The sequence below is a fragment of the Crocodylus siamensis genome, chromosome 1 (assembly GCF_052110815.1).
Source record: "Crocodylus siamensis isolate JL-2025a chromosome 1, ASM5211081v1, whole genome shotgun sequence".
NCBI lineage: Eukaryota > Metazoa > Chordata > Crocodylia > Crocodylidae > Crocodylus > Crocodylus siamensis.
The window spans coordinates 89,320,354-89,339,507 of record NC_143395.1 but is presented as its reverse complement, the minus strand read 5'-3'; the positions used below and the strand labels follow the sequence as shown (position 1 = coordinate 89,339,507).

At 47.2% G+C, this 19,154-nt stretch overlaps 1 protein-coding gene across 1 annotated transcript in view; it reads left to right on the top strand.

The window, feature by feature from the left end:
• AK9 (adenylate kinase 9) overlaps positions 1-19,154 on the top strand; it is a 181,604-nt gene that overhangs the window by 23,043 nt on the left and 139,407 nt on the right. Inside the window, exons 4-5 of the mRNA XM_090037720.1 lie at positions 22-74; positions 466-562. Of these exons, the coding sequence (XP_089893846.1) occupies positions 22-74; positions 466-562 (150 nt within the window). The remainder of the gene's footprint in view (positions 1-21; positions 75-465; positions 563-19,154) is intronic.

Here is a 19,154-nt window from a genome sequence, read left to right as displayed (position 1 = left end):
TGTTTTCATTTTAATCTTTAGCTTTGGAAGTAATAGAAGAAAATATTTCTACAGGAACAGAATATGGACTTAAGGTAAATATGTATCTTTTATTAAATTTCATGTAGTAAGGTTGGAGTGTCATTCTATTTGTGATGGTTGAGGAGATATGTAAGAAGCAAGGCCTTTTTCTGATATCTTTTATTGAACAAACTGCATTGTTGGAAGAGATGTTAGACAAGAGTTCAGGTAAAATGTGCTAAGGAAGGGCACTTCATGCCCCAGAGCTTGTCTTTCCCAGCTATACAGTTGATTTAATAAAAGAATAGCAGCAAAAAAACAAACAACCCCCCCAAAAAAACGTTTAATTCTTGCATTATATTTCGCGATGTTCATCAGGCTCAGTTTTATTCCCATTAAAGGCAATGGTGGTAGAATGGGACCAGAACACAGATATTTTAAGAAGTTATATTTTATATTTTTTAGTGTCAAGAATTGCTTTATAGAGGTCAAAGTATCCCTGAAGAACTGGTTACAAGGATGATTCTGAAAAAGATTGAGACACCAGAAGCTGCTCATTTTGGTAGGTGGTTTGTTTTTTTTGTTCTCTCAAACTATGCTGCCACAACCCTGTAAAAGGTTTTTCATCTTATAAATCCTCAGCACATTAGTTTTTAAATATTCTAATTAGAACGCATCAGAGTACATGTATACGCACCCTAGGAGATTCAAATCTTGTCTTCTCCCAATGTATGGGTCCTCCATTTGAATCTTTGGTATCTTGTACCTTGTAACCTCACCTATCTTCCAAGAAAACAGCAATTTTGGTGGTAATATCTTCATCTAGGATAGTTCAGGCTCCGGTGGCAGGTTGCCACACACTTTATTTCACAAACGTAGTATCTCTTGGAGATCTCATCCAAAATTATTTATGACTTTCATTTAAAGCAAACAATATATTCAGCTGTAGTTTTTCCAAAGCCTCATTGTCATGAAGACGAAAAAGACTTAATCTGCTGAAAGTTCACAGGGCCCTATCTCTCTGTATCAATAGAATGAACCTCTTTAGAGCTTCTCCAACAGATTAAGAGATAAGGCAGCTTCAGCAGAGTGGGCACATTATATCGTGCATGAACATTTGCTAAATTCTAGTTTACAAAACTCCTTCTATACAGACATCTGCTCATTTGGTGAGATTACAGTATACTTCTCCAGCTCTTCTGAACAATGTCCGGATACATAAACATATGCAAAGCTTCTAGGTGGTTACAATAGTCATCTATGCAATAGCCTAGCTGTGGGGGGATTACCAGAGAAGCAGCACAAAAATAGCTAACCACATTGCTGCTATTGGCACAATAGGAGCCAGTGCTGCCCTGTGTGTTGGTGGTTCTCACAGTTGCAGATCTGCTGTGCCACACCTCTGCTTCTTTGGATAATTACTCTAAACATTACACAATACTTCAAAGTTTTTGATATGATGCAGACATTTGCAAAGCAGTTTTCCATTTAGTGATCCAATAGACTCCAGGGTACTCGAGCTGGCGAGCGTCATAGCCCAGCCCCTGGCACGGATCTTTGAAAACTCCTGGCGCTCTGGTGTAGTGCCAGAAGACTGGAAGAAGGCCAATGTGGTGCCGATCTTCAAGAAAGGGAGGAGAGTGGATCCGGCTAACTACAGGCCCATTAGCCTGACTTCTATCCTGGGGAAGATCTTAGAAAAGTTTATTAAGGAGGCCATCCTTGAGGGACTGGCCCAGGCTAACATTCTAAGGGACAGCCAGCACGGGTTTGTTGCGGGTAGGTCTTGTTTGACCAATCTCATTTCCTTCTATGACCAGGTGACCTATCACCTGGACAAGAGAGAAGAGATTGATGTCATATATCTTGACTTCAAAAAAGCTTTTGATCTGGTATCCCATGATCACCTCTTGGCCAAACTGGCCGGTTGTGGCTTTGGCTCCACCACGATCCGCTGGCTGGGAAATTGGCTTCGTGGTCGGACCCAGAGGGTTGTGATTGATGGCAGTCACTCATCGTGGTGCCCTGTGACCAGTGGGGTCCCTCAAGGCTCTGTCCTGGGACCCATACTGTTCAACATCTTCATTAATGATGTGGACATTGGAGTCAGGAGTGGACTGGCCAAGTTCGCCAATGACACCAAACTTTGGGGCAAAGCATCCACGCCAGAAGATAGGCGGGTGATCCAGGCTGACCTGGACAAGCTCAGCAAATGGGCAGACGAGAACCTCATGGTGTTTAACACCGAAAAATGCAAGGTTCTCCACCTTGGGAGGAAAAACCTGCAGCACCCTTATAGGCTCGGCAGTGCTACGTTGGTTAGCACTACAGAAGAAAAAGACTTGGGGGTCATCATTGACCACAAGATGAACATGAGCCTCCAATGCAATGCTGCGGCTAGTAAAGCGACCAAAATGCTGGCGTGCATCCATAGATGCTTCTCGAGCAAATCCCGGGACGTCATTCTCCCCTTGTACTCGGCCTTGGTGAGGCCGCAGCTGGAGTACTGCGTCCAGTTTTGGGCTCCACAATTCAAAAAGGATGTGGAGAAGCTTGAGAGAGTCCAGAGGAGAGCCACGCGCATGATCAGAGGTCAGGAAAACAGATCTTACAATGATAGGCTGAGAGCCATGGGACTCTTTAGCCTGGAAAAGCGCAGGCTCAGGGGTGATCTGATGGCCACCTACAAGTTTATCAGGGGTGACCACCAGGATCTGGGGGAACATCTGTTCACCAGAGCGCCCCATGGGATGACGAGGTCGAACGGTCACAAACTCCTGCAAGACCGTTTCAGGCTGGACATAAGGAAGAATTTCTTTACTGTCCGAGCCCCCAAGGTCTGGAACAGTCTGCCAGCGGAGGTGGTTCAAGCACCTACATTGAACACCTTCAAGAGTAAATTGGATGCTTATCTTGCTGGGATCCTATGACCCCAGCTGACTTCCTGCCCTTTGGGCAGGGGGCTGGACTCGATGATCTCCCGAGGTCCCTTCCAGCCCTAATGTCTATGAAATCTATGAAACAAATGATTTTACTAACAACTGCTTGAGAGTCGCCTACAATGGAATGGATATGTGTGCAGTCACTCAAAGGAGAGGAATGGTTACTTACCAATCATAGTAAATGTGGTTCTTTGTGATGTTCTCTACATTTGTACATTCTGAGTCCTTGTACCATTCTTTCATCTTTGAAAATGCAAACATTAGTTCGAGTTAGGAGGAACTGAAAGAGAGGCAGGTTGGTTCCAAGTATTAGGACTTGCAGGGATCCCCTGCTATGGTACTGGTAACAAAAGTCTCTAGCACACACCAAAAATGGAAAGAGTGTCAACACATCTTGAAGAACAGCAAATACCTCGAAGAAGAACAGCAAATTCTTGTCTGTATACATAGCTGTGGTCACCTGACCTAGATAAGTCATCCAGACAGATATAGGCTATGTATACAGAGCTGAAGGCTTATCTTCAGAAGGGCGTGTATTATTGTAACTCCAACTTCTAACCTTAGTTTAAAAAATAAAGGGTCTACTTCCCACTTATTATTATTCTACACTTTTGGGAATCACTACACGGGAAATCAGTGAAATGGGCATGAACATCTGAACCCTAGTTTACATAAGCAAGAAAATTCTCAGTCAAATTTGTTTCTTTCATATCTCTCCCCATGAAACACCTCAATGATGGGGTGGTCCCCTACAACCATTTGTTTTGACTTGACCACAATGTATTGGTACTAGTTAGCCAGCTTGGGAAAAACGGGTTCACTAGATGACAATTGAACAGATATAGCTGTCAAAATCAAGTGCCAAAATAATGTTCAGGGGGGCACAGCTACATGTGCATATTAAGGCAAAGCAATAAACTCACACTAGAGTTTATTCCTCCTGGGTGCTGTGTTTACATGTGCACCTGGGACTGCAACATGTTGAGCCAGGTTGGAGCAACCCCAGCTGGCAGGGAGCCTGTGGGGCCAGCTTGCCAGCCTGGGGCTGCTCCAACTCAGTTCAACATTCTGCAGTGGGTCGAGCTGAGGTACGAGGATGCTCCAGAGTGGGACTAGCCAGCAAGCAGCCCCCGCCCTGAAGCACCCTTGTGCTCTACCCAGACACTTCAGTGTCTATGTGTGTTCTGCTGCAGAGTAAAAAAACTCCGCAGCAGGATAGTACTGTATTTACAAGTATTATCCTGCTGCGTAGTTTATTAGTTTCCTGTGCCCTAATAGAGCCACACATATAGGCACCAAGGGTGTGTGTAGACGAAACGGGGATTTACTTTGCCCTAAATTGAAGCAGTGGGTTTTTAAAAACACCGCTTCAATTTAGAGCAAAGTAAACTGCCGTGTCATGTACACCCGTGTCTTACCTGCCTCTCTGGTGTCAGGGAGGGGAGGGCAAGCTGCCGGTGGGTGGAGTGGTACCTGGGCTGTGGGGTGGACTGGGACTTCCCTCCATGGCAGCAGCAGCCCTGCCCCCCACCCCCAGTGGCACCTGCCCACAGGCACCTGGCTCAGACGGTCCCAGGGGGCACTGCAGCCACAGGGGAAAGGATCAGGTCCCTGCACAGCTCACGCAGGCAGGCTCCGGGGGGAAAAAAAAGAGGCTCACTGCTTTTTTCTTCAGTGGAGCTTGCTTTCCTGGGCTGCTGCCAAGCTTCCTGCATGGGCTGCTTGCACAGCCCCTGAGCTGCACAGAGCCCAGTGCATTGCTCCTCAGAGCTCCTCAGTGTTTTAGTTTGCTGCACCCCAAAGTAATTTAAGGTACGTTACACCACTGAATGTGCTACAGTGACTGGAATTAATATGCAATATGCTGCCAACACATGCAAACACCAACAAAATTAAAGCAGTGCAAAAGCATTTAACCCACTTCAAATCGTCGTGCACACATGCCCCTCATTGTATCTATACACGCCCCTAGATGTTTACTGCAGAGCTAATTAGTCAACTCAGTAAATGTCTTGTGTAGACACAGCCTGTTAGTCCAGGCCATGTATTCCAGCTGAGCCTCATCACTGTTCTTTCCTCCAGACTTCCCAATCCATTAAAAAAACCCACTGCATATGCCTCTACCACATGAGTCATGCTTACATATACTGATATTCCATCAGTACTATTCCTCGCCCCATTAACAGGCAAGGCTGAAGAAATCAAACCAACCAATTCTGACCAATAACCATAAACATCTCAGATGCAAGACCATCTGGCCCCTTAAATATAATTATTCCTTTGTCCGTTCTCCCATTTGAGACAGTGAGCAAAAAAGTTAGAAAGACCTAAATGACATTACGAGAAGGATCAAATCAATCAAAGCATAACAAATTCTAAGTGTTTCTTGTGTTCATCTATAAGGCAGCCTGTTTTCTGGATCTGCAGGGTTGGTTAGAACAATGGTAGGCTTATGAATCTAAAGCCAGGAGGAATGCCTGACTTCAAGGTCTATCTCCATTGATAAGTATGCATTTGTCTTTGGCATGCAGCTTGGGACCAAAAATTTGCAAACTGCCCTTCCCTCATTCACTTTGTTTTGTCTAATGCAGGGGTGGGCAAATATGGCCCACAGGCTGGATCCGGCCCACGAGGCCATTCTATCCAGTTTGCAGGGCCCCTTAAAAATTTAGAAAATTAACATTTATCTGCCCTTGGTTCCAGTCAAAAATGACAGAAACCAAGGGCAGTAGGACCCATGGGAAGCCTGGTGGGCTTCCACAACAGCAGGCCTGACCTGGCCCTACCCCCCGCCAGCCAGGAACCCCAGCTGGGGCTTCTGTCCTGGGACCACATGGCTGCCCCGTGCCAGAACCTCAGGTAAGGGGAAAGTGTGAGGGAAGGGCAGGGGAGGACCTCGGGCAGGGAAGGATCCCGAGGAAAAGCAGTCCAGAGAAAAGCTGAGTGCAGGGGGGAAAAGTGGCCCCCTGCCCCATGGCTGGTGCCCCACACTGCAGCTGCTCTAAGCCCACCTGGGGCTGCCTGTGCCTGCTCTGGACAGCCCTGTGTGGGCTGCAAGTGGCTGCAGCAGGGAGTACCAGCCACAGGGTGGGCAAGGGGCCGCTTTTCCCCCCCTGGACTTTCCCCTCTGCCCCCCGCACTCAGCACCACCTTGTACCCAGCCCCACTGCCAGCCTGAGCCCCACACCGATTTTGGGCTCGCCCATCAGGACTGCATGTGGTGACAGCAGCTGCGGGCCCCCCTCACTTGCTGCACCGGGCAGTGTTTGCCACCGCCACCTGTGGGCTGCCCAGTGTGCACTCCGGGTGGGCAGCAGCATACAACACTGCCTGCCATGGCAAGTGGGGGCACCACCAGCTGCTGCCACCGATAGGCAAGCCTGGAGCCGGCGCAGAGCCCAGGTTGGCAGGGGGGCTGGGTTACAAGCTGGTGCTGAGCACAGGGAAAAACAACCCCTTGTTCACCCCATGGCCCCATGCTATAGCCACTTGCAGCCCACGTGGGGCTGCCTGTGCCTGCTCCAGACAGCCCCACATGGGCTGTGAGCACCTGCAGCAGGGAGCACTGGCCATGGGGTGGGCGAGGGGCTGCTTTTCCCCATGCTCTGCACCAGCTTCTTCCCTGCCAGCAAGCAGACAATCAGGGCGGTGTGCTGCCCCCAGCTTGTACCACGGGACTGGGGGGCATGGAGTGAGCAGGTGCGGGACCCAGCAGGAGCACAGGGCCCACACCAGTGTCCCGGGGCCAGTGTTGGCAGGGCCCAGAGCAGGGCAGCAGGAGTACAGGGTCCTGGCTGGCAGGGGCTCTATGGAGCTGGGCCAGCTCCCCCATCTCCCTGCTGGTGCAGCCCAGCCTGGCTCCACTGACCCCTGCCAGCCTGTATCCTGCTTTGGGCCCCACCAGTGCTGGCCCTAGGACATTGGTCCCAAGATGGTTACCAGGGGGCAGGGCACCTGTCAAGGAGCAGGGCTACCCATGTGACCCTCAACAGCCTGCAAAAACTGGGTAAGTGGCCCTCTGCCTGATATAATTGCCCGCCCCGGTCTAATGTGTACAAAGTGCTTATTTTCTGGGTCCAGATGTGGACCTTTATGGTACCCATGGGCAGCCATGGCTTGTCTCAGGTTCCCTAATAATATACAGAGTGGGGTCCTTCTCGGAATTTTTCTGTGGAAGATTGTGGGATAAATTGTCTTTCCTTAATGTGGCTTTGTCACCCAACACATTGATTAGTTTTGTGTAATTGTAGCAGAAGCTAGAATCATGGATCTGTAGGAAGAGTTCTTCCTGGCTGCAGTTAACAGTTAAAGGAGTGGGACAGAGAGAGTGGAAGGAGATTCAGGAATTTCAGAAATGTACAAGGCCGCTGGTTGCAAGGGGCACAGAGGAAGAAGTATATATAACTTTGGAAGACATGAAGAATGCTACAATATGTGTGCCAGTGTTACTGGAGCAGGAAAATTAATATGGTAGAGTGGAACCATATCATTTTGCAAAGGTGTCTTGGTTAACAGTAGCTCAAAGACTTCTGCATGAAGAAGCAGACCTTCAAAGACCTATGTGAGAGGTGTTCACAGTATGGTTTGAGAGAGCCTATGTGGTTCAGAATTATATTACTATTGCTGTCTGGAAACTGGAAATTCTATACTGCAGCTCCACAGCTAACCTGTTTGACAAGTAAACTCTTGAACTGGTAGTAGTGGAGGTTGACACAACTATCAAAAAACTGTTTACCCACGAGTATTTGACATAAGGAATGTGCCCAAAATTATAGCTGTTTTTTAAAGAATGTCATGCTGAACTGGGACCTTTGACAGTTCACATTTAGCCATAGCTTGCCACCAGAAGGAGCCAGCAAATATGCTCACTTCAACCAATCCTATCCTCTGATTCTGCAGGAATTGGTAGACTACAAAGCCAACCTCATCAACACCTATATAAGTAGTACTGGCAAGATGCACAAAACCAGAGGTATATAGGTCTGATATTTACATGCTTGGGCAAGCTGGGAATTAATTCCCTCCTGATGACATGTACATTATGCAAGTATTCATGTGATTTTGGGGGACCCTAACTAACCTCTTCTGCCATGGTTTATGATATCATATCCAGACAACATGAAGCTGCACAGAAAATTCAGTTACTTCTTAACAATTGAAGAATGGCAGTGAAGTATACATTTGGAGGCTTGAAGGCAAGATGGCACTATATCCAAAATAATGTGAATGTTGACATTAGAAACACCACACCCATGACTGTGGCTTGCTGTTTTTCAAAGCATCTTGAGTCAAAGTGTGAATATTTTTCTGTTGAGTGGACTTTGAACACTAATGAACTCTGTAGCTGTTTTTCACAATTGTAGAAATTTCTATAAGTCATACTTTGATAGGGATGATGCCCTGAAGGAAAAATCTCACCACAGAGGGGGGAGCTCCTGAGCCAGTCAGACACGGCTGCAAACCAGAAGTCTGGCGGCAGCAAAACCACAGCAGAGAAAAACGCTGAAGCAATGAAAGGGAAAGGAAAAAAAGAACAAAAAGGCACAACAGGTCCAGGAAGACCCAGGGTCAGCTCCAGCCCCATCATGGACCCATTTTGTGGAGACATGCCGGCACCAATTTGCTGCCCAGCCCCTTAGAGTACAGATAAAAGCTCCACTGGGAGCAGGGTGGGGAGGACCAGAAGTGAGGCTTCCAGTGGGGCCAGAAGAGCCCTGAGGAAGAGGGAGCCCCACAGAGGAGCAGTAGTGGCTGCCCCAGGAGGGGGCACACAAAGAAAGGAAAAGCCCACAATTAAGGAACATATCTGAGGAGGAGGTGTGTGTCCCAAATGCCTCTGGACAGGATTGGATGGCCAAGGACCTTGCAAAGGGAAAAGAGAGCCAGGAAGTCCAGACCAAAATAACTACATAACAGAGAAACAAGGACGTCACTTGTAACACAGTAACCCAGGAATAGCAAGGACCACAAGCAAGTCTTTGCTACAGCAGGGAGCCCAGGCCAAGTGAGGTCCATACCCTATTTTTCCTTTAAGGCCAAAAGGACCAAGACAAAAGAAAATTACAACTGTAGGCCACCTTTGAGGTGAGCAGAAGATAACATCTTAAGGTTGACATAAAGCAGGGTGTAGGGGAGGCGGAGCCCCAAATTGGGAAACCAGACAAGCCTGGTTACGGAAGATCTCAGGGAAGGTGGGACGTAACATCCAACTCCTGGTAATAACTTGTTTTTCCATCAAAGAATTGGCAGGCGAGAACCCCCCCTGAAATCGTTCCAAGGCAAATACTTTAACATCGAACTGGCTGGACCCCAAAGAAACAATGAAACCTGAGAGGTCCCTAAGAGCTGGGTGTACAAGCGAATGCCATGGAAACTTACAAATACACATCCAAGCAAGAGAAATTAGACACCATAGGTGCTTATATCCAAATCATACATATTGACTTTAATGAGTAATCATTTGCTAGCATGTGCTCTTTTGTGGATAGCAGAATGCCTTGGAACATGTTGTACTGATATGTTACAGGGCTTCAGAGTACCACCTGTGCTCATATTCTTTAAATTGCTGGGATAAGGAGACTGCTAATGTGTATAGGATATTTTGTGCCTGGTTAAGTTTATAGATTGCCTTTGGTAAGGGACAATGTATTTGCGAAACAGAAAATCAATTTAAATAGAACTTTGTGTTAGCTAGTTTAGGGACATGGTGTGCCATGTAGGTTACTGCTTTTTTATATACTTTCATAAAACCCTTTGACATAATTTTAGCGTCTCCTTTCCTTACAATGTAGTGGTCAACAATTGAAGCATCTTTTGCTCACGGAACTGTAGAACAGAAAAACAAAAACAGTCAAGTCAGGCCTGATGATCACTAAAAAAATGTATTTTCTTAATTATTGTAAAACCTGCAGTCTGTAAAACCAGAGTGCAAAAAATACAGGTAGCTTCTCTGATAGAGATAACTGCCGCCTGCCCCATTTGTTTTCCTTTCTCCTGTCTCTTGTATAGGGTGTGTGCCTCTATGGGTTGAATGAATTGGAGTTGTTTTTTGTCTCAGTTCTTGAGATGAAGCACTCAAAATTGCACACGTTTGTCATGGAGCACCTTCCAGGAGGGTGCTAGCTTGGGACAGAAGCCAGATGAGACGTGGCTTCTGGAGTGCGAGAAAGGGGCCTGGGTGTGGGGATTCCAGGCTCTTCCATGTTCCAAGGTTCAGGGCACTTCCACCTCATTGGACCTTAAATTTCAGTCATGGAGGGAGTGTGATTAAGATTCTCTTTTATTAGCCAGGGTTCCCTGATTGTTTTTTCCTGATAAGTAATCCATGTAGGGTTTAAGAATTTTGGAGGTTGCTGAATGAAAGTGGCAGGTGACTTTCCAGGCAAATAGAGTAATTATGACAGTCTAGGCAAAGAGCCTGGTGTCAGCACATGATATCTAGAAATAGAGAGGCAAATCAGTTAATGAGATGGACCAGCAAAGTTTGCCCTGTAATTCCTTCTGAATAACAAATCTGCAAGCATTATCTCCCAGGACTGGAGAAGGATCTAGAACGAGGTGGGCAAAATGGCAGATTCAGCCAATGGCTGGATGCCGTTTTCCAGCAGCTCCTGCCTGCCTTGCTGTGGTGGGTTTCCATGGAGACCACAGGAATGGCAGGGCAGTGGTAGCGCAGGGCCAGGATTCGCACGGAAACCAGCCCCAGCAGCACTGGCAGGGCGCATGGCTGGGCAGAGAGCTGCTTTGGGGCCTGGGTCAGGGCTGGGGCCAGGGCTGGCATCTTGCAGCAGTGACAGCATGGTCCGAAGCCAGAGCAAAACTGTGATGCACTGCCCGCATACCCCAGGCTCCGGACCATGCTGTCTCCATGGAAACCAGCTGCAGCAACACAGGGGGTGCTGGGAAATGGAGTCCACCGTGGGCCTGATCTGGCCTGCGGGTCAGACTTTGCCCGCCCTGATCTAGAAAAATATTTAATTAATTACTAGTGTAAGCACTGTATAACTGATTGCCACATATTCTCTCCCACCCAGTAAAAACACCACAGGAAAGGGAATAAAAATGGTTTGATCTTTGCCACTGGGGGATTAAATGGTTTGAATAGTTTGATCTTTGCCACTGAGGGATTCACTAAGTTATTTCCACAGGAACTGAATCAGTAGGACCATTGCCAGAAATAAAGTTCTCCCATCCCTTCTCATAGATTTCATAGACATTAGGGCTGGAAGGGACCTTGAAGATCATCAAGTCCAGCATCCTGCCCCAGGGGCAGGAAGTCAGCTAAGGTCAAAGGATCCCAGCAAGATAAGCATCCAAACATTTCTTGAATGAGTCCAGAGTAGGTGCCTGTACCACTTCTGGAGGGAGCCTATTCCAGGCCTTGGGGGCTCAGACAGTAAAGACGTTTTTCCTTATGTCCAGCCTAAAACAGTCTTGGAGGAGTTTATGACCATTGGTCCTTGTTATCCTTCAGAGTGCTCTGGTGAACAGATGTACCCCCAGATCCTGATGCACACCCCTTATGTACTTACAGTTAGCCACCAGGTCCGCCCTGAGCCTGCACTTTTCAAGGCTGAAGAATTACATGGCTCTCAGCCTCTCTTCATAAGTCCTGTTTTCTATCTCTGATCATGTGTGTGGCTCTCCTCTAGACTCTGTCAAGCTTCTCGACATCTTTCTTGAAATGTGGAGCCCAGACTTGGATGCAGTACTCCAGCTGCAGCCTCACTAAGGCTAAGTACAGCGGGAAGATAACATCCTGAGATTTACTTGAGAAGCATCTATGGATGCAAGCCAGAGTTTTGTTTGCTTTACCAGCTGCACCATCGCACTGGTGGCTCATGTTCATCTTGTGGTCAATCATGACCCCCAAGTCTCTTTCAGCCGTGGTGCTAGTGAGCGTAGCACTGCCGAGCCTATAAGCGTGCTGTGGGGTTTTTTCCCCCGAGGTGGAGTACCTTGCATTTTTTGGTATTAAATATCATTGTGTTTATATCCACCCACTTTCTAAGCTTATCCAAGTCCACCTGGATCACTAGTCTATCCTCAGATGTGGACAGTATACCCCAAATTTTAGTGTCATAGGCAAACTTGGCCAGTGCACTTCTGACACCAATGTCCACATCGTTGATAAAAATGTTAAAGAGAACCAGTCCAAGGACAGAGCCTTAGGGGACAGCACTGGTCACCGAGCGCCATAATGATTCGCTTCCATTAACTACTAGTTTCATCTTCTGCTCTTTATAGGAAAACTTTTACAGCAAGATCCTGATCTCCATTAACTTTTAACACTGACAGATGTTCTCCTGCAAGTGCTCTTTAGTTTTCAGACAAAGTTACAATTATATTTCTATATGTTTCCTTAAACTGTAAATCCATAAGCAACACACTTTTGCAATGCAGTAGGCGGGAAAAATATGATCTTATGTAACAAACCCCAAGCAGTGTTTGATCACATAGGCATGGTTAAAAACAATGGGGCAATACTAAAAAAGAGCAGTGGCATTATTTTCCCCACTTAGCTATCAGCTTGGGATGAACATGGCAATGAGACATCACACCCTGAGACACCCAAATTCCTCTCTAACTGTAAATGTACTGGTCATTCATCAGGAAATGTCTCCCTTTCCATACCAAAATTTCCCTCAGATAAACTTTGGAACCACTTGTTTTTGTTCCTCCAATTCCAGTTCCATGGAATGTAATATGCTGGTTCACACTACAACCCAATCCTGTGATTACTCCAGTGGGTTGGGCTTGAAATTCCCTGGTAATGGTAAATATTCCTGACATTGGGGGCATCTACATGAGATGTTTATTGTGGAGTAGACTAATTAGCTTCACAGTGGACACATCTATATGAGACATTTAATACTTGCATACCCGAGTACTAAATGACTGCACAGTAAAGCATCCCTGCACGGCTTCCAGGTGATGCTGACTGCTCAGTAGCTTGTGCACAGTAGCATTGTGCAACACTAGCATTGTGTTGTGTAACCTTGTGCAATGCTACTGCACAATAGCGTTGCATCACGGTTGCTACTGAGATGCTTGCTACAGACATGCTACTGTGCAATACTGTGCAGTACTAACAAGCTACTACACAGTAAGCATCTCATGTAGATGCAGCCAGTAAACATCTCATAGCTCGGAGCAATCCTGGCCAGGTCATGAGTAACTACAGGGTTCTGGGGGCTAGGCTTAGGGTGTGGGAAGTGCAGGTAATTTTCTCCTCCACCCTCCCGGTTGCGTGTTGTGGGCCTAGGAGAGACAGATGTATCAAAGAGGTGAACCAAAGGCTCTGGCAGTGGTGCTACTGAGAGGGTTTTGGCTTCCTTGACCACACCATGCACTTCAGAGACAGCGGTCTTCTGGGAAGAGACAGTATCCACCTCATGCCAAAGGGGAAGGCTCTTTTCTTGGCCAGGATGGTGGACCTCCTGGACAGGGCTTTAAACTGAGATTGCTGGGGGACGGGAGGACAATGAGCAAATGAAGCCCATGGGCCAACAAACAAACAACTATTACAACAGGAGATGACAGGAAGAACACTACACAATCTGAAGGAATGGAGCTCCCTCAACATGACAGAAAACCGAACCTCCAGCAAAGAGCTCAAATACCTGTATACAAATGCCAGGAACATAGGAAGCAAACAGGAGGAACTGGCCATCCTGCTTTCCAGCAGGGACTATGATATCATAGGGATAACAGAAATCTGGTGGGACTCTACCCATGATTGGACCATAGGTATAGAGGGCTACACCCTGCATAGGAGGGATCACATAGGGAAAAAGGGTGGAGGTGTAGCTCTATATGTTAAGAAGCAGTACACCTCCTTGCAAGCCAAAATTGGAACTAAGGAAGGGCGACTTGAGACCCTCTGGGTAAAGATATGGGGGTGAGGTGGGGTGGGAAGAGATATGGCAAAAGGGACCTACCTGTAGGAATATATTACAGACCTCCAAATCAAGATGAGGAGCTAGATCTGGAATTCTCCAGAGAACTGGAAGAGGCTGCGCGAGCATGGGATGTGGTCATTGCAGGCAACTTTAACTACCCAGACATTTCCTGGGAAGAACACTTGGCCAAATGTGATTAGTTGCATAGATTCCTGAATGTATTGATAAGCTCTACCTGTCTCAGAAGTATATGTGCCGATCAAAGGAAATGTGTTCCTAGATTTAGTTTTGGCCAAGGGGGACAACCTGATGAGTGATCCTAGGCGACATGGGGGTAACCTAGGCAACAGTGACCACGGCACTATCAATTTCACTGCCCATTGTAGGGCTGGGAAATCTGTCAGTAAGGTACAAATTCTTGACTTTAAAAAAGCTGACTTCAATAAGCTAAGGACTTTAGTGAGTAATGTCCTACAGGATCATGGACCACAGGGAAAGAGTGTGGATGAAGAGTGGTCGTTCCTCAAGGACATGATCCTTGGTGCACAGAAGCTGTCCATACCTATATGCAAAAAAGGTGGCACAGGGGCTGAGAGGCCATCTTGGCTCAATAGGGAAGTAACAGATCTTCTGAAAAAGAAAAAGGAGGCTTACCAATGATGGAAGCTAGGAATAGACCCCAAGGAGAATTACATAAGATTGGCCCACACATGCAGGTGGCAGATTAGAAAAGCAAAGATGGTGACTGAATTCAGGTTATCAGTCAAAAATCAAGGATAATAAGCAGTCCCTCTATAGGTATGTAGGTAACAGGAAGAAAACCAGTGTGTCACAGTGCACTAAAGTGCCCACTCCTTTAAGAGCAGAAACCACCTAGGGAGAGGGCCCTAGGAGCCAGGCAGAAACCCCACAGGTACAGGTTACTATGGCAGCAGGCTAACAAGGGAATTAGCCTGCACTTGCACCTGGTCAGTTGACCGGAAGAAGGCAGGACCCTGGGCATACATAAACCCCAGGGCTGAGGCCAGCAGGGGTTAGTTTGCTGACAGCAGCCAGGGGAAGGAGCCTCCAGAGAAGAATTGCCCAGAGACGCTGTGGCCACCTGATATGCTGCCTATAGGACTAATGGGGCTCCAGCAGCTCACCAGGTACCCTGGTATACAAGGCACTTAAGGCTTGGGGGGAAGTTTGACTCTTTTGAGGGACAGAGCACACCCTGACCTGGTTGTATTATGTTATAGCCCAGGGGCTCAAATTTTGGCTGTTGTTTATAAACCAGTGGACTGGACTGAGGCTAGTGGGGAGAAGGAGGCCTAATTGGGGACACACTACAGTGTGGAGACCCCAGCGCCAGCGGGCACAGCGGGCACAGGGCTGCAGAGAGCCCAGCACCAGTTTAGCCGAAGAGACAGAACTGCAGAGAGCCCAGCGCCAGTGTGGGCACAGAGATAGGGCCACAGAGAGCCCAGTGATGTAGGAGAGGCTGAGCTGTATCAAGGCCTCAGAGGGACAATATTTATATACCATCTGCGAGGCTTGGGGCATAGTAAAGAGGCGGCTTTGGAGCCATGCATCTAACCCATAAGGCTGAGGGTGTCCTGTGAGGCATCCATTTTAAGTGGGACCCAAAAAAGGGGGTCCAGAAACCCACAGGTTTCAGCGGGGTCCATCAGGACCATGCCCAAACATATACCCAAGGGCAGCCTCCCTATTTATTATAAATACCAGCAAGATGTGACAGGCAAGGAAAAGGGTGTCCATTGGGCAAGATTGGCACAGAGCCCTAGGGGCATCCTGGCCATCCCTAGGGACCCCACCCCATGACACAGTGGAAATGTGGGACCATTTCTCAATGCATTTGGACATCTTATCACTGACACCAGACTGAACTCCTGAATGAGTACTTCACATCTGTATTCCACCAGTCTAAAAGTGATAGCCTGCTGAATGCCAATACTGAATAGTCACAGTAGGAATGATCACCTACCAACAGTCAATGTAGACCTGGTGAAAGAACAGCTAGAGAGGCTGGATATCTATAAGTCAGCAGGACTGAATGAACTCCATCTGAGAGTGCTGAGCAAGCTAGCTGAGGTCATCAAAGGACTGCTGGCAAACCTCTTTGAGAATTTGTGGTGGTCAGGAGAGGTTCCAAAAGACTGGAAGAGGGCCAATGTTGTGCCCATCTTCAAGAAGGGGAGGAGAGAATCAGCCTGACCTCAATCCCAGGAAAAATCCTCGAAAAAATAAGTTAGTAGAAGGTAAAATTTTGAATGACAGCCAACACGATTTTGCCGTGGGTAGGTCATGTCTAACTAACCTCATTTCCTTCTACAACCAGGTTACTCACCACCTGGATAACGGAAATGAGGTCAACGTCATTTATTTGGATTTTAGGAAGGCCTTTGACTTGATGTCCCATGAGGCTTTCAAGGTAAAACTAGGAGACTATGGGCTCAACAATTCAACTGTCAGATGGGTGGGAAACTGGCTGTGGGATTGGACCCAGAGAGTACTAATAGACAGATCTGTGTTCACCTGGTGGAAGGTAGCCAGTGGGGTCCACCAGGGTTCAGTACTTGGACCAGTGCTTTTCAAAATCTTCATTAATGATCTGGATGTGGAGGTGAAAAGCACACTGGCAAAGTTCATCGATGACACTAAGCTCTGGGTAGACTGACAATCCAGGAGGGCCTAAAGAGCAAGCCATACAAGGAAAGGCTGACAGATATAGAACTGTTCAGTTTAGAAGAGAGAAGACTTCAGGGAGATTTGGTGGTAGCTTAGAGCATCGGGGGTGGGATAGGTGAACAACTGTTCACCAAAGCACCCCAGGGGAAAACTAAGAGCAATCGTCATAAACTCCTAGAAGAAGGTTTCAGACTGGATATAAGGAAAAACTTCTTCACGGTTTGTGTGACCAGATGCTGGAATAGACTCCCAGCAGGGGGTGGTGCAGGCATCTACCCTGGAAATCTTCAAAAGGAGACTGGATGCATACCTAGCTGGGGTTATTTGACCCCAGCAGTCTTTCCTGCCCAGAGCAGGGGGGCTGGACCCGATGATCTCACTAGGTCCCTTCTATCCGTAAATATCTGTGAATCTGTCTACACACCTGCCCCTGTTAGGCTGCAGGAAATTAATAAACTCTGCAGCAGGGTAATACTTGTAAATGCAAGTACTATTGTTTTTTACTTTGTAGCAATGCATGTGTAGATGGTGACAGCTGGCTGGGGCACAAGGGTGCTTCAGTGCAGGGGCTGCCTGCTGGCTAGACCACTGCTCCAGCTAGCCCCTCCCTAATGCATTAAGCTGAGCCAGAGCAGCTTCAGGCTGACAGGCTGACCCCCGAAACATCTGCCTGGCTCAATGGGCTGTGGTCCTGGGTATATATAAAAGCGACACACCCAGGAGCAATAAACTTCAGCACGATATGCACTGGGGTTTATTGCTTCATATGAATAGTATGTGTAGATGTGCCCACTGCAGCTGAAATACTGGTGCTTGGTCTATTCCCTCCAGATATTCATCAAGTGGGCAGAAAACAACAGAATGCAGTTCAACAAGGAGAAATGCAAAGTGCTGCATCTAGGGAGGAAAAATGTCCAGCACACCTACAGCCTAGGAAATGACCTGCTGGGTGGCACGGAAGTGGAAAGGGATCTTGGAGTCCTAGTAGACTCCAAGATGAACATGAGTCGGCAGTGTGACGAAACCATCAGAAAAGCCAATGGCACTTTATCGTGCATCAGCAGATGCATGACAAATAGGTCCAAGGAGGTGATACTTCCCCTCTATCGGGCGCTCGTCAGACCGCAGCTGGAGTACTGCGTGCAATTCTGGGCGCCGCACTTCAAGAAAGATGCGGATAACCTGGAGAGGGTCCAGAGAAGGGCCACTCGTATGGTTAAGGGCCTGCAGGCCAAGCCCTATGAGGAGAGATTAGAGAAACTGGACCTTTTCAGCCTCCGCAAGAGAAGGTTGAGAGGCGACCTGGTGGCTGCCTATAAGTTCGTCAGGGGGGCACAGAAGGGAATTGGTGAGTATTTATTCACCAAGGCGCCCCCGGGGGTTACAAGAAATAATGGCCACAAGCTGGAGGAGAGCAGATTTAGATTAGATATTAGGAGGAACTTCTTCACAGTTCGAGTGGCCAAGCTCTGGAACGGGCTCCCAAGGGAGGTGGTGCTCTCCCCTACCCTGGGGGTATTTAAGAGAAGGTTGGATGTGTATCTAGCTGGGGTAATGTAGGCCCAGCACTCTTTCCTGCTTATGCAGGGGGTCGGACTCGATGATCTATTGAGGTCCCTTCCGACCCTAGCATCTATGAATCTATGAATCTATGAATATGCATGCATGTTCCTCTGACCCGCTAGCTGCATATTGTAAAAACATCTTCAGCTTAGCACAGTAGGTGTAAGCTGGCAATCTGGTGGTAGCAAGGTAGTGCTAGTAGCTTGGAACAGTCCTGGAAAAAAATGAAAGATTACACTAAGCAGGGCATTATAAAGTGCTGTCCCAGGGGTTGGTAAAGTTTTTGGAAAGACTGCCAAAAACACCCACAATCTCAACTTGAAAGATGTTGGTATGCCACGGGTGGACAGCAGGCGAGCCATGAGTGGCCTGATCCTTGTTATAGCAGTACTTGTATTTACAAGCACTATCCTGCTGCAGAGTAAATTAATTTCCTTCAGCCTAATAGGGGTGCACATGTAAACATGGAGATGCTTACAGCACAACTAATTAGTTATCTGAGCAATAAACATCTATTGTAGGTACTCCCAGTGTGTATAGTAGGCTAGTATGGGAAAGAACACAATCCTGACCTGGTGACCATCTTGAAGTGGAGGCTTACCAAGGGGAAAAGCAAAATAGGAGAACACAGAAACAAAGACTCAAGTTCAGACATCATAGCAATGCTACAGCTGGAATGAGAATGCAAGTCTCTAAATGCACAGGTCACTAAGTGATCTATCAAACTCTATGGGCTCCATTCTTAGCAATTACAGGCATACCTTGTTTTATTGTGCTTCGCTTTATTGCGCTTCACAGATATTGCGTTTTTTACAAATTGAAGGTTTGTGGCAACCTTGCGTCGAGCAAGTCTATCGGCACCATTTTTCCATCAGCGCCATTTTTCCAACAGCATTTGCTCACTTCATGTCTCTGTGTCACATTTTGGTAATTCTTGCAATATTTCAAACTTTTTCATTATTATTATATTTGTTATGGTGATCTGTGATCTTTGATGTTACTATTGTAATTGTTTTGGGGCGCCACGAACCACGCCCATATAAGACGGCGAACTTAA